The 12,939-nt window shown below is 43.3% G+C and overlaps 1 protein-coding gene across 4 annotated transcripts in view; it reads left to right on the forward strand.

Annotated features, from left to right (window-relative positions):
• The window catches only part of nrf1 (nuclear respiratory factor 1), a 32,888-nt gene that overhangs the window by 19,827 nt on the left and 122 nt on the right, over window positions 1–12,939 (forward strand). For all 4 annotated transcript variants that reach the window (XM_083656715.1, XM_083656717.1, XM_083656716.1 and 1 more), the window contains 4 exons: window positions 1,006–1,163; window positions 2,339–2,407; window positions 4,655–4,779; window positions 11,887–12,939. The exon at window positions 11,887–12,939 is cut by the window's right edge and continues 122 nt beyond it. In XM_083656715.1, the coding sequence (XP_083512841.1) occupies window positions 1,006–1,163; window positions 2,339–2,407; window positions 4,655–4,779; window positions 11,887–12,074 (540 nt within the window). In that variant the 3' untranslated portion in view covers window positions 12,075–12,939. The remainder of the gene's footprint in view (window positions 1–1,005; window positions 1,164–2,338; window positions 2,408–4,654; window positions 4,780–11,886) is intronic.

Genomic DNA, 12,939 nt, shown 5'->3' on the forward strand with positions numbered 1-12,939 from the left:
TCTCAGCCCGTTTCACTCTTTTACCTCTTTTTACATCAAAAGTCCCACTAATGCATGTTTTTTTTTGTAAAGCCCCTTTTAGATTGGCCAAAAATCCCCCCCCCCCCCCAAAAAAATCCACAAACTACTGTGATTTTCTTGGGCCTAAAAGTTGCCAAGCCGCCCGTTTAGCCGATAGAGCGACCCTGCAACGGTTGGCGATGTAAAAGTTGGCGTTGTTCCAACGTGTTATTTTTCACCCCTGCTTCTTCGCCTCCGCTGGATTTAAAGTATTTCCTGCCCCTTTTCTGGCACGAGTCAGTGATTCCCACAGGCTGAAATTCAACTTTCTTAACAGTTAATTACTTTACATTGACGGAATATGCAGACAGAAAAAAGTGTGTCTAATGCACGAGCGCCAGGCGCATAGACTGCGTCAAATCAGCCAGAATGTAAGTAGGTCATCCGCTTTAGCTCTTTCAAAATAAAACCCTTGTTGTAACGTTAACATTAATTTTAATTTTTTGTAATCCTTTACAGCCACAGTTTCACTCCATACTGTATGTGATCTTAACATCACAAGTATTTTGATACAAGGTTTGCTGCTTCATTTGTTGAAACGCCTTTCCTCCTCCAACGTGCATCAGTAAGGCTATTTACTTGTTTAAATGTCATTATTTTGAACGTTTTAACCTGAAGTTTCCATTTTGTTTTGGCTGACCTGACACTGGGCCTGGGCAGCCGTGTGGGAAGGGAGAAGGGAGGGGGAAGAAAGAACCCGCAGCCATGGAGAAACTGAAGGGGTTGAGTGTGCGATCTAAAAGTTTAAAAGGCGGTGCTGCTGCTGCTGCCCCCTGCTGCTTTCCTGGGTAACAAAAAAACGTGTATTAGTGCGACTTGATGTGAAAAAGGCATAAAAATTCTTTGTCACACATCCATCTCTCTCACACTCTTCTTTCCCTCTTCGTTGCATACTTCTTACCTCTTTCTTACTTCTTTTTTGTTCTCCACCCGTTTCCTCTACAGGTGGAGCAAAACTGGGCCACCCTGCAGGGCGGGGAGATGACCATCCAAACCACCCAAGCGTCAGAAGCCACCCAGGCCGTAGCGTCCCTGGCTGAGGCTGCTGTCGCCGCCTCCCACGAGATGCAGCCCGGAGCCACTGTCACCATGGCCCTCAACAGGTGATGCGAGTGCAAGGGAGGGAGTAATGTTATTTTTCAAGTTGTGGGGAGCAGATTTGTAGTTGAATCAGACTCGACTCCAGTCCGAGTCTGGACACATTTGCAGGACTCGTGACTCGACTTGGATTTGAGCACTGATGACTTGGACTTGGACTCGAGCATCCATGCTTTTGGACTCGGGATTTGTAGACGAGGACTCAGACTTATTTTGATAAAGACTTTTTTTGTTTTTGTTAATCATTTTTGCTAATAATTAGGGCATGCACCTACGTGTGGTTCGCGCTCATGTTCAGTAGGCTAACTTCGGACTTAGGTAATGGGGACTTGAATCGCACTCGACTTTTTTGATGACTTGGACTTGGACTCGGACTTGAACACTGGAGACTCGAGACTTGACTTGGACTCGAGATATAGTAACTTGACTACAACACTGGTGGGGGGATTTGGGGTTTTAAAGTCACCATTTCAATGGTGACTTTCTTCCATAATTCCCAGTTGGATCAGGATGATTTTAGATCATTCTAAGTATTCCTTGCTGGATCAGGATGATTTTAGAATTTTCTCTGGAAAAGAGAATCTCAAATAAATGTTACATTAAGGTAGGCTTAGTAAGATGATGATGGTTTAGTTAAGGAGAGGGTAGAAATGTTTCCATAATATGTCAATTTTGTGCATAGGCTATTTAAGAGTGTGATGAACCCAAACACAGCACATGACACCCTTTGAGGCCGACCTCTGCATTGACTGTTAACCATAATATATCTCTAATATAATCTCATAATGTATACGGAACGGAGTACATCTTGTTTGCATCTTCCTCTCCTGTCCTCAGATCATAAATGTTGCTCCTCCCCACTTAAGAATGTGTAAGAGAGGTGCAACAGATTGGACAGTTAATGGTATTTTATTCCGGTGAGGAAAGCATCAGTGGTAGCATTAAACAGTAGGGTTATCACAACACTAGAATTTCTAACTGATACAATACTCAGGAAAATATCGATACGTGATACCATTTCCGATACCGGGGGGGGATTTTCAATCGATTAACAATACTACTAATAATGATTAATTAATAATTTCCATTCAGGTCAGAAAATGTTAGTAATCCATTCCTGAACATCATGGCAAGAAACACCACTTGTTTACTGATAATATCTCTTTCATGGTGCGTTCAGAGTAAAGACAGAGGAGGAGGGAGAGAGCATGATGATGACGACAGGGCAGGGAGAGCAGATGACATGGAGGTGAGTGGGAAAAGGACCACATATTAATGGTTAAGACTGAATAATGACATCACAACAGTCTAATCATAATGTACAGACTTATCTAATAAAAAGTTGCTCCCATGTGTTAGTTAAATTGTAAATATTTTAGAATGGCGGGAAATTACTTTTCAAATTTTGAAATTTTTTAATTAAGAGAAAGCATTGCTTGATACTGTTGCAAATGAGCATTGTATCCGTTTCAAATTTTTAGTATAGATACTTTTGACAGCCCTATTAAGCCATCTCTGCAGAAATTGCTATAACCACTTTCCTGACTTCTTGTTCAGGGGCGTAGTGGAGGGTTAATGCAAGTAAGCGCAGTTTAATCACTCTTTGAGACGAGGCAAAGAGTTTACAACTCGCCTATTTTCAGATCAACTGGGGGGTAAACAACTCACCTTGGATAGTTTACTCACCTCTGTATTTTACCACTACAACCCTGCTCTTGTTGTTATAGATATGGAATGTAATCCTCTCCATATGACAACACTGATCATTCACCGAAACGTACAAATTGGAAGTGTACATTTAGCATGTTGTGTGTAGCCTTCACCGACACAGTCCCCAGTGGTCTTCAGTTACTAATGGCGGAGCCAGCAAAGACTGTGTAGTGTGGTAGGAGTCCATCATTACAGCTCTTAAGAAGTGGAAGGAGAGTGGGACAACTGTCATGGCAGGTCACTGCAGGCCCCGGAGACAGGAAACTACCTCTCTCCCTGCTTCACCACCTCATTAATTAGCCTGGAGCTTTTATATAGGCAAGGTGCACAACCAAGAAATTGGTTGTCAGCCAACTATGTGCATGTGCTAACTGCCTAGCATCATTGTGTTGATCAAAAATAAAAAGGCTAGGGTGAAGGTGCTAAGTGCTTGCTGATTGCCGAGTAGTGTGACTTAGTCAGTAAAGTTCTGAAAATCAAACTTTTGAACTCTTGTATTCAAAATAAGTTTGTGTCATCCTGTAGCCAGCTAGCTTCTTGAGAAGTGAAGCTACAATATACAGTATTGCACTTGAGCAACAGGCTGTCTGCAGGTCCAAAACTGTTTTCAGTCTAGACTCGCTGCTTTAAAGGTCTTGAATACAGTTGCATGTAGCAAAGGTCTTCAAAGTCTGTAATGTAAAGTTATAGTTTCATCAAGCGGACTCCCTGAGATATTGAGATGCTGCTAGCTGTTGTTTGACTGCAGCAGCATCAAGGCAGTAGTCTCAGTAGTGTATGTCCCTAGGGGGCTTGTTACCTGCACCCACCTGAGTCCCCCCTCCCTCCCCTCCTCCTGCTGTTTACCTCGGGTTACTCTGGGCTCCACAGGCTCCAGAACATTCTGTCTCTGTTTGCCTGGTTCCAGAGGGGGAAAGAGCTTCTTTCTGCCCTGCTGTCTCCTCTGCTGCATTCACATTGCCTTCTCCATGCTGAGATTGAACCATTTCACCTTTATTTTTGACATTTCATTTCAAACTGTCTACTCGGTTATATGTCGCAGAAATGATTAAATATGGTTCGCGCAGCAAATTCTGCAATACAGATAGATACAGAATTATAGTTTTACAGCACAAAATAAATTTGGGTACTTGCTAAGGTTGGCTACTTTGCTGCAATGCTAGAGCATCGTCTTGCATTGCTAGATTTCTCAACACCCAGTTTTGTTTTTGCTGATAAAAGGCAGAAATGTGCAAAATGCTACTTCAGTCATCAAGCCTCTCTGTAGGCACTATTTTCTGCCAGTGCAGGCAGACTTTTCCATCATTCTACTGAACAATGACATGGAGTGTGAGTTCACTGAGATGTGATTAGCTAAGCTGTGAACAATTCAACGAGTTCATACTGAAGTTGAAGGTGTGGCTATAGCAGGCTGGTGGTAATTCTGCTGGATAGATCTGGTTAATGAAACGGCTTTGTTAGGCCCTTAGCACCTGGCCACTGGGGAGACGTGACAGCTTCTCCATAAGACCAGACTAGAAAAGCTTCTTATAGCTCATACACTCCTGCCCCTTCACCCCACATCTCTCTAATAACTAGACTGTGTGTGTGTGTGTGTGTGTGTGTGTGTGTGTGTGTGCGTGCGCGCGCACATGCACACATGCTAGTTTTGTCTACATTCACTGATACACTTTTTGTGTTTTCATTCTAAACATAGTCTACATAGAAAAGGTATATTTTTGCCTCTATTTGTACATACGCTACACTGTATCTAACATGTGTGTGTACATGTGTGTGTGTGTTGCAGTGAGGCAGCAGCTCATGCCGTAGCGACGTTGGCAGAGGCCACTCTACAAGGCGGAGGGCAGATTGTGCTGGCAGGAGAGACGGCCGCTGCTGTTGGGGCGCTGGCAGGGGTACAGGATGCTACAGGTACATGTCCTCCTGAACCTTGTGCTAAACACACCCAACACTGACACCACAAATAGCAGGGGTACAGGATACTACAGGTACATGTCCTCCTGAACCTTGTGCTAAACACACCCAACACTGAGACACCACAAATAGCAGGGGTACAGGATACTACAGGTACATGTCCTCCTGAACCTTGTGCTAAACACACCCAACACTGACACCACAAATAGCAGGGGTACAGGATACTACAGGTACATGTCCTCCTGAACATTGTGCTAAACACACCCAACACTGACACCACAAATAGCAGGGGTACAGGATACTACAGGTACATGTCCTCCTGAACCTTGTGCTAAACACACCCAACACTGAGACACCACAAATAGCAGGGGTACAGGATACTACAGGTACATGTCCTCCTGAACATTGTGCTAAACACACCCAACACTGAGACACCACAAATAGCAGGGGTACAGGATACTACAGGTACATGTCCTCCTGAACCTTGTGCTAAACACACCCAACACTGACACCACAAATAGCAGGGGTACAGGATACTACAGGTACATGTCCTCCTGAACCTTGTGCTAAACACACACCCAACACTGAGACACCACACACATGTCAATACAACACCCATGACTGCATAGTTCTTTATATTTCAGACAGAGGTGCAGGTATTAACAATGTTCAAAACCAGTTGTCCATGTGACATTTCACTTAACGTTAGTGGATGACATTGTGACTGACAGTGTCTTAGACAGTTATTTGTCAGTGCTGTTATTGCAATGCAGTTTGCGTTGGTTGAAGAGATTAAAAACAAGATATTTCCATAGCAACCTGTAAGCATGTTTAAAAAACATAAATGAGCTACCAATATGAATATGGCTTTGACAGGATATTTCATCTGATTTTTCTCAGCTTGTTTAGCAGTTGAATTCATTATGTGGCTATGAGGAAAACCACTGTCATTAACAGCCGCTATGTTGGGCAACTAGACACCCTGTCATGACTCAAATTAGCACGGATGAAATCCCAGCCATGGCTTCTCATTCAGACAATTTTCTATTCATTCAATTTATTTATTTTTAGTAGGAGGAAGAGAAAATTTTAAAGATACCAAATTCCACAAAGAGTAGAGGGAAATACCGTAATCAAAATCTTTCCAAACTCTTTTCCAGTTGATGGTACTTGGTAAATCCATTTCATTGGATCATTATGAGCCTGTTTCTTTTTTCTGAATCAATTAGACTAGTTTCATTGTGCTGATACATAGTGAACTCCTGTCCAGATCATTTTTCTATATGGCATTCAAATCAACCGGTGGAGAGGATGAATATGCAAATCATAACATGTCGAAGACCGTTAGCTTTAATTGGCACATCTATTTATTTCCTCCTATTTAAGCAGTTTGAGACTCAAAATTACCATTCAAGACCGAGTTAGGAATGTCTGTGAAGGAGTTTATCTGTTGTGTTGAGTTGTGTTGTGTTGTGTTGTGTTGTGAGTAACTACAGAGGGAAATACAACAACAGACAAGCAAATGCAAATGTTAATTTGGCTTTGTGTTAACACAGCATCTTTACTAATTGCCATGTGTCTTTGTATTCTCTAGCCAATGGCGTTTAGAATGTGTGTTATATTCTCTAAGCTTTGCTGGTTACTCTGGTACCAGTGAGTCGTGGCCGTTGAGCTGGTACACTCTAATCTACTGTGTAGCTGTGTAGCTGTGTGACAGATGGTGTGTGTGTGTGTGTGTGTGTGTGTGTGTGTGTTTGTGTGCGTGTGTCATAGCAATACTCGTCCTTCTTTTCATCAAGGTCAAGGTTAGCTTCTTTGTAGCCATAGGTAGATTTGGTTGCGGAGAGAGTCACACATGAACGTAATGATACGTTAGCTGCATGACCCCGTTGTCAACCCCGTGTATCCTGCATGTCCCCAATGTGACAGCGCCGGTCTATTGGGATCGGATCCCAGTCCCAAGCCTGCAGTTTGTGTGACAACCTCACATGCTTGTTGGCCAGCTTCAGCAGCCATTATAAGCATCTGTTCAGTCAGTATGCGCAGGGTGGAGCTCAGACCTGCTGGCACAGCTACTCCACTGATGACTGACTGATTGCCTAATGTAGAATGAAGGTAGACAAACTCACTAAGAAGGAAAAAACACACTATTGTTAGACACACCAATTTGTAGATTCCATCAAAACCACATTTATATATGATCTGTGAGCCAAATCACCCACTCACCCACTCCTATCTGTCATCGTACTGTAAAATGGTAAGACATTAACATTGTTAGGTTAACAAACTTAAAGAGACAGGTAGTATCAAGTAATAGGCCAAACAGATTATTAGATGAGATTATTACAGATTGTTATAGGCTGCCTGCCTATAACACCTATTTGCAGGCAGCTTACACACACACACACACACACACACACACACACACACACACACACTTATCGTCAAGCTGTCAATCTTTTTCTTCTTTCTGATCTCTTCTGTTCAATACTGTCCTATAGTGGGACACACACTCACAGTACACTAGCCTAGGGGTATGAGCAGATCCCCAAGGGCCCCACATAAAAAGCTTTGATCCACTCCATTATCAGGCCATGGTCTAATCACTGGGCCAGCTGTCAGCGCACTGGGCCAGCTACACATGCACACTCATACACACTCAAAATAATATACACTATTAAAGACATTCAAGCATATGTACAACATCCCTATACTCTTTAGAAGTGAAGTATATATTTAAGCACCAAAGCTGATTATATCTAGAGTTGAAGAAATTATGTTGTGGAAGCCTTTTCTCTCACTAGTCTTAGCATTACACCACAATATGGCCTCTAGTTTCCAATGACTGCTTCACATTTAACCCTACAGATGCTTTTCACCTAAAGATCTAAATACTGAACAATGTGACTCCCATATCCACCTTATTCCTAGCTGCATGGGCGCTTCTTCCGGTGTAGTCCTCCCAGCCCCCTCCCCCCGTTACGTTGCTGACACGGACGCCCGTCTGTAAACGATGTTTCAAAGCTGCAGGCAAAGGGAGCAAATCACGTCCAGCTTGGCAAAAACATCTCGCCGATAAATATCCCGAGTTGTTCAAAGAGCAACAGGTTAGCGGATGTGATAGATAACATTATTACATTCCCTCAAATACGTTTTTTTTTCAGCGTCGGAGTTTGACAAGGAAATACGCTGAGTACGAGCGCCACAGACCCTCTGCCAACAAGTAACGTTAAAGGGGGACTTACCCCCCCAGATATGTGACAAAACGGCATGCTGCTTATTTGAAAAAACCTATGGGAAAAACCAAGAAGTGAACGTCGCCTCTTGTCTCACTATACTCTTTGGCTGTGCTCAGGTCAGGAATTTTTTTACCGGAAATCAACGCCATGACAGTTTGCCCACTGCCTAAAAAAGAAGTTATATGAGAGCTACAAAATCTTTATAAATATCAACAACTAGCCAACGCTGGTGGCCTGTATGAAAACAGCGTTGCTCAAAATGGTTGAAAGTTATATCAATTTGGTCATTCAATGGCAAACTACTTTATTGCCATTGACTCCCATGTAATGATCGTTAACGCGAGGTTATCGGCCGGTGGCCGCAGCAGAACACAAACCCAGGACAAACCGCTCTGAACACGCTCTAATGTAATCACAATGGGAGATTTCTGCACGTTATTAACTTGTCCAACTTGTCCTCTACACCGCCATGAAGTCCGTTTTTAATTTTCGTTTGGGGGGTTTTCATGATTCATGTCAAAAGGTGCAGTGCACCATGAAAGAATCACCCTCTGCCTTTTCCTCTCGTTTAGCGCAAGACCCGTTTAGCGAGTAGCCTGCAGCTGGCCGCAGCACAAACACAACATTCTCCCCCTCCCTCCTCCTGGTTGAGTGGTTCTCAATGTGGGGTCAGGGGACCACCAGTGGTCATTGAGAGGATTCCAAGATTCTCTGTTGTCTCTCAACCTAATATATATGGAATTCTGGACAAAATCATATCTAGGCTACATAAAAAAAAAAAAAAAAATCTGATTTGCATCTGAGAAACCAAATCTCATCACATTGGGGCGGTCCATGGCCCCAATGTGAACTAAATTAGGGCTCCTTAGTATGAACAAGGTTGGGAATGATTTATAGCAACACAATGTCATTTCCTTCCTTTTATTTCTATTTATGATTATAGTGGCTTTTATTGATAGTATTATGTTACATCACCACATGGCCATCTTGGTAGGAAAATAACAGGCAATCAATGAACAGGTGATTAACAGCTCAAGTGACACAAACAGCCAATGAGCTGTGTGTATTGTGGCGCCATATTGGTAGGAAAATGCTTGTGACATCATGGGAGGAGCCGGGAAAGGGTACAGGGGGAGTAGGGGAGTAACTATCTTGAAATCCCATAGTCTTTGGTACAACGTGACGTCAGGTTGTACCATATTTTGTGCAGTTTTGAGGGCAAAAAAAAGCAGGGTTGAACCCATAGAGGGCACCTATGCAGCTGAAATGATACAAATGGTACAATGGCAACAGTTTGGTCTCAAATGATCAAATGTGGAAATTCTGACCAGAATTATTCACACACCACCACCCCCAAAGTCATATACTGTATATTGGTTAAAAGCTGAAAAAAGTGTTTTGGGTAAGTTACACTTTAACAACCAGCTGCAACAATCAGTCATGCTCTAGACCGGACGTTGCACCCATAATCATTTTACAGCGGGGCATTGAAAAATGAGGTGGATAACAGAAAGTGCAACAAGGTAAAAACATAGGTAGAGCATGGCAGTCTGTAGACTACACTGATGAGTTTATTATCCCCATGTCAATGAAAGTTATTGAATCAATCTAAAGCCACAGCCTTGTGGCTGGCCTAGCCATAATGAGGCAAGGCATTGGGCTGCAGTAGCTCTCTTCAGCAGCCAGTGAAGCTGCCAAAGCCAGTCCTGCTCCTCACTGTTGACCTTAGCTAATCACTATAGTGCTACAGAGGAGTGGAGAGCAGCGTTTGAAGTGCGTTCGCCCAGACGCCACTGATTGGCTTGTGTAGAGACCCTTCACTGACACAGGCACGCACACACACACACACATCAGGCACGGCCCTTAACGTCTTTAGTAATGAAGTACACACACACACCAGGCGCGGCCCTTAACGTCTTTAGTAATGAGGTACTTGACTCAGTGACTGTGCTGTGTCCATGCCTCACTATGCCTGCTGGCCCTATGCCCCACTCCCTAAGCCCTCCTCCATAATCACAATTACCTACATCAGCACAACTCCACCCTGTCACCAAGCACTGGCAAGTGGACTTAGCAAGAGCCTGCGTTAGAGGGCCAACAATTATAAGCTAACCCGACCAAGGGGCCTATATCAATTTTTTTCTTTTTTTCACATCTACATCTTCATAGACTGTGGCTACCAAGTGTTTTTCCGAACACTGCAACAGCCGTTTATCTTGGGTTATACGTATATTTGAAAGGGTTCCATGTAGGGACGCACCAATATGAGAGTTTTGGCTGATAGCGATAACCGATATTAACATTGATGTCGATATGGTCTGTATAAAAACAAGTTTCTATAATAATCAAATTTTGTACATACTGAAAAACATGTAAACAATTTGAAACGTAATGTCTTTCTTTATTTCTAAACCATTTGGAAAAGCCCAGAAGTCTTTGATTTACTGCATTGTTTGTTTCCCCTCCATATGAACATTTTGGCCGATAGCGATGTGATTGCCGATATATCGTGCTTCCCTAGTTCCACTTGTGTTAAGTGCAAATAAAGCATGGAGGCATCTTAGCTCACAGCAGGCGTGAGGCTGACCTTCTTGCCTGGCCTGTGACACTCTGACAGCTTGTGGGCCCACGTGACTGCAGCAGTAATCCCCAGGCAGAGACACACAGCTGGGCACGGGGGAGGCGAGGGGCTGAGGTTCAATTGGACCATTGTTCAGAAATGCCGTGTCTGTAACATGGCCGCCTCTCTGTCGCACACCGCTACCTGGACTCAGCCGTCGTCTCGCTCTCACATGAAGGCAAAGCACCAGTTCAAGTATCTGATGGAGTATTTGTCGGCACTCTTGCTCTCTGTAACTCTTCTGCATCCTCAATCAACAAGCTTTGAATAGGATGGTTTTGCGCCGCAAAATAACAGCTGTATGAAACATTGCGATATTAACAATAATTGAGATAATCAAATGGTCCATTGACCCTTGTTTGGCATTCATCCATAATTGGGCCATTTTTCAGGTCATCATGGTAGCAGCGTCCATGTTGAGATACCGGCGCAGCACAACTTCCTGTGGCAAATTTCTTTTTGGGACTTATTGACACACCAATCCAACCAAAACAACAACAACACTAGTAGCGGACGAGTAAAGTTGACTGATGCCTATGTGATGGAAGGGGGAACTTTAGGTAAAGAACTTGTAGCCGTTCTCTAGTTTAGATTTAGATTCAGGGCTCAATGAAAACAGTTTAGCAAGACTTTGTACTTCACCAACATTCATTTCATGCAGGGAGTGGGGAGATTTAGTGAAGGCCAGACCGCTTTCTCAACGCAGAAGCCTTGACCATGACGATGTGAGAAAGGCCTGTGCAGGCAGTGTATAGGTATATATATATATAGGTATAGGACCAATCAGCCTGACATCACGACAACAACAAAGTACTTCCGGGTGCCACTGCAGAAACTAGTATGACATGCTGAGAAGCTGTGCCAAACATGTTCATATCTCAAAAACTATACATCACATCGCTTATATTGTGATGTGAGTGAGAGCAGTAGTAGCTAAAGGGTCTGTATAATATATGTACACTATGTAGTGTTAGACAGTGTGAATTTAGTAGAAAGTACACTCAAGGCTGGCTCGATAGGGTCCCATTATAAAGGTTGAAAAAAGATGTTGTTTAGAACGAACAGCTGTGTGTGTGTGTGTGTGTGTGTGTGTGTGTGTGTGTGTGTGTGTGTGTGTGTGAGTGAGTGAGTTGAAGTTTTATTCAGGAACATATTGCATCGAGTTAACACTAGATAACGGTGTGTGTGTGTGTGTGTGTGTGTGTGTGTGTGTGTGTGTGTGTGTGTGTGTGTGTGTATGTAAAGCCAATATGGTACCCTTCTTTTCCTCAGGTCTGGTCCAGATCCCAGTCAGCATGTACCAGACGGTAGTGACCAGCCTTGCCCAGGGTAACCGGCCCGTTCAAGTTGCCATGGCTCCTGTTGCCACACGCATCGATAACACTGTCACACTGGACGGCCAGGCGGTGGAGGTCGTGACCCTGGAACAATGACACTTAACTCCCCTGAAGCGACCTAGGACGGAGTAGGGGGGGTTTCCCCACCGTTCTCAAAGACATCACGCTGTGTACAATGTAACATATATTTTTTGATGTACACCTCCAGGGGAAATAAAAAGTGACAGATTTATCAATCCATCGTGTTTACTATGTAAAGATATTGCTTTCCTTGAATTTTTTTGTTTTTTTTATTTAGTTGCAAAAAATTGTTTTAGCTCTGTGATGTTGACAATTGTGTTACAAAGGTTAGAGTATTTAGTATTTATTTCTTTACGATTAACCGTTCATTAAAACGGAGATTAACCAAAAAGCCCGGAGGGAAAGCCACCATTGCTTTAACCCGCACCTGTCACTGTCCTGACATGTTACCGTCTGTGTGCTTGAGCCTTTCTGTTTTTATAAAACACATTTACCAATTCAGCGCCATCGCCACAAATCACTCTGTTTCCCATAATCCTCCCTGTTCTCCATTTCACTATTCCCCCTCTCCTCGCCTATAGAGCAGCATCTAAGCTGTAGACACTCCCAGACATTTATCACATTAGAAATCCCCCCCATTGAAATATGATTTTGAATGACTTGTCGTCTTGTCGTGTGGTTTTCCCCTGTGCCGTTTTACTGTAGTCCACACACATGCCAAGATTTGTGAAGACTCAGGATATACATCAAGGTGTTTTATACTGCTGGATTGCTGAGCTGGCTTCTCAAAGTGGCCATTTTGTCTACTCTACCAGGTCCGTTGATTTACAGTGCATGGATAGGAGCACCCCTTGGTATATTATTTTTTAAACATGAACTCCTTTGTATGCCACTTGTAGGACCGGGTGGTTTGCATCCTTTTGTAAGTCACGGGAAATAG

The sequence above is a fragment of the Poromitra crassiceps genome, assembly GCF_964638095.1.
Source record: "Poromitra crassiceps genome assembly, chromosome: 2".
NCBI lineage: Eukaryota > Metazoa > Chordata > Actinopteri > Beryciformes > Melamphaidae > Poromitra > Poromitra crassiceps.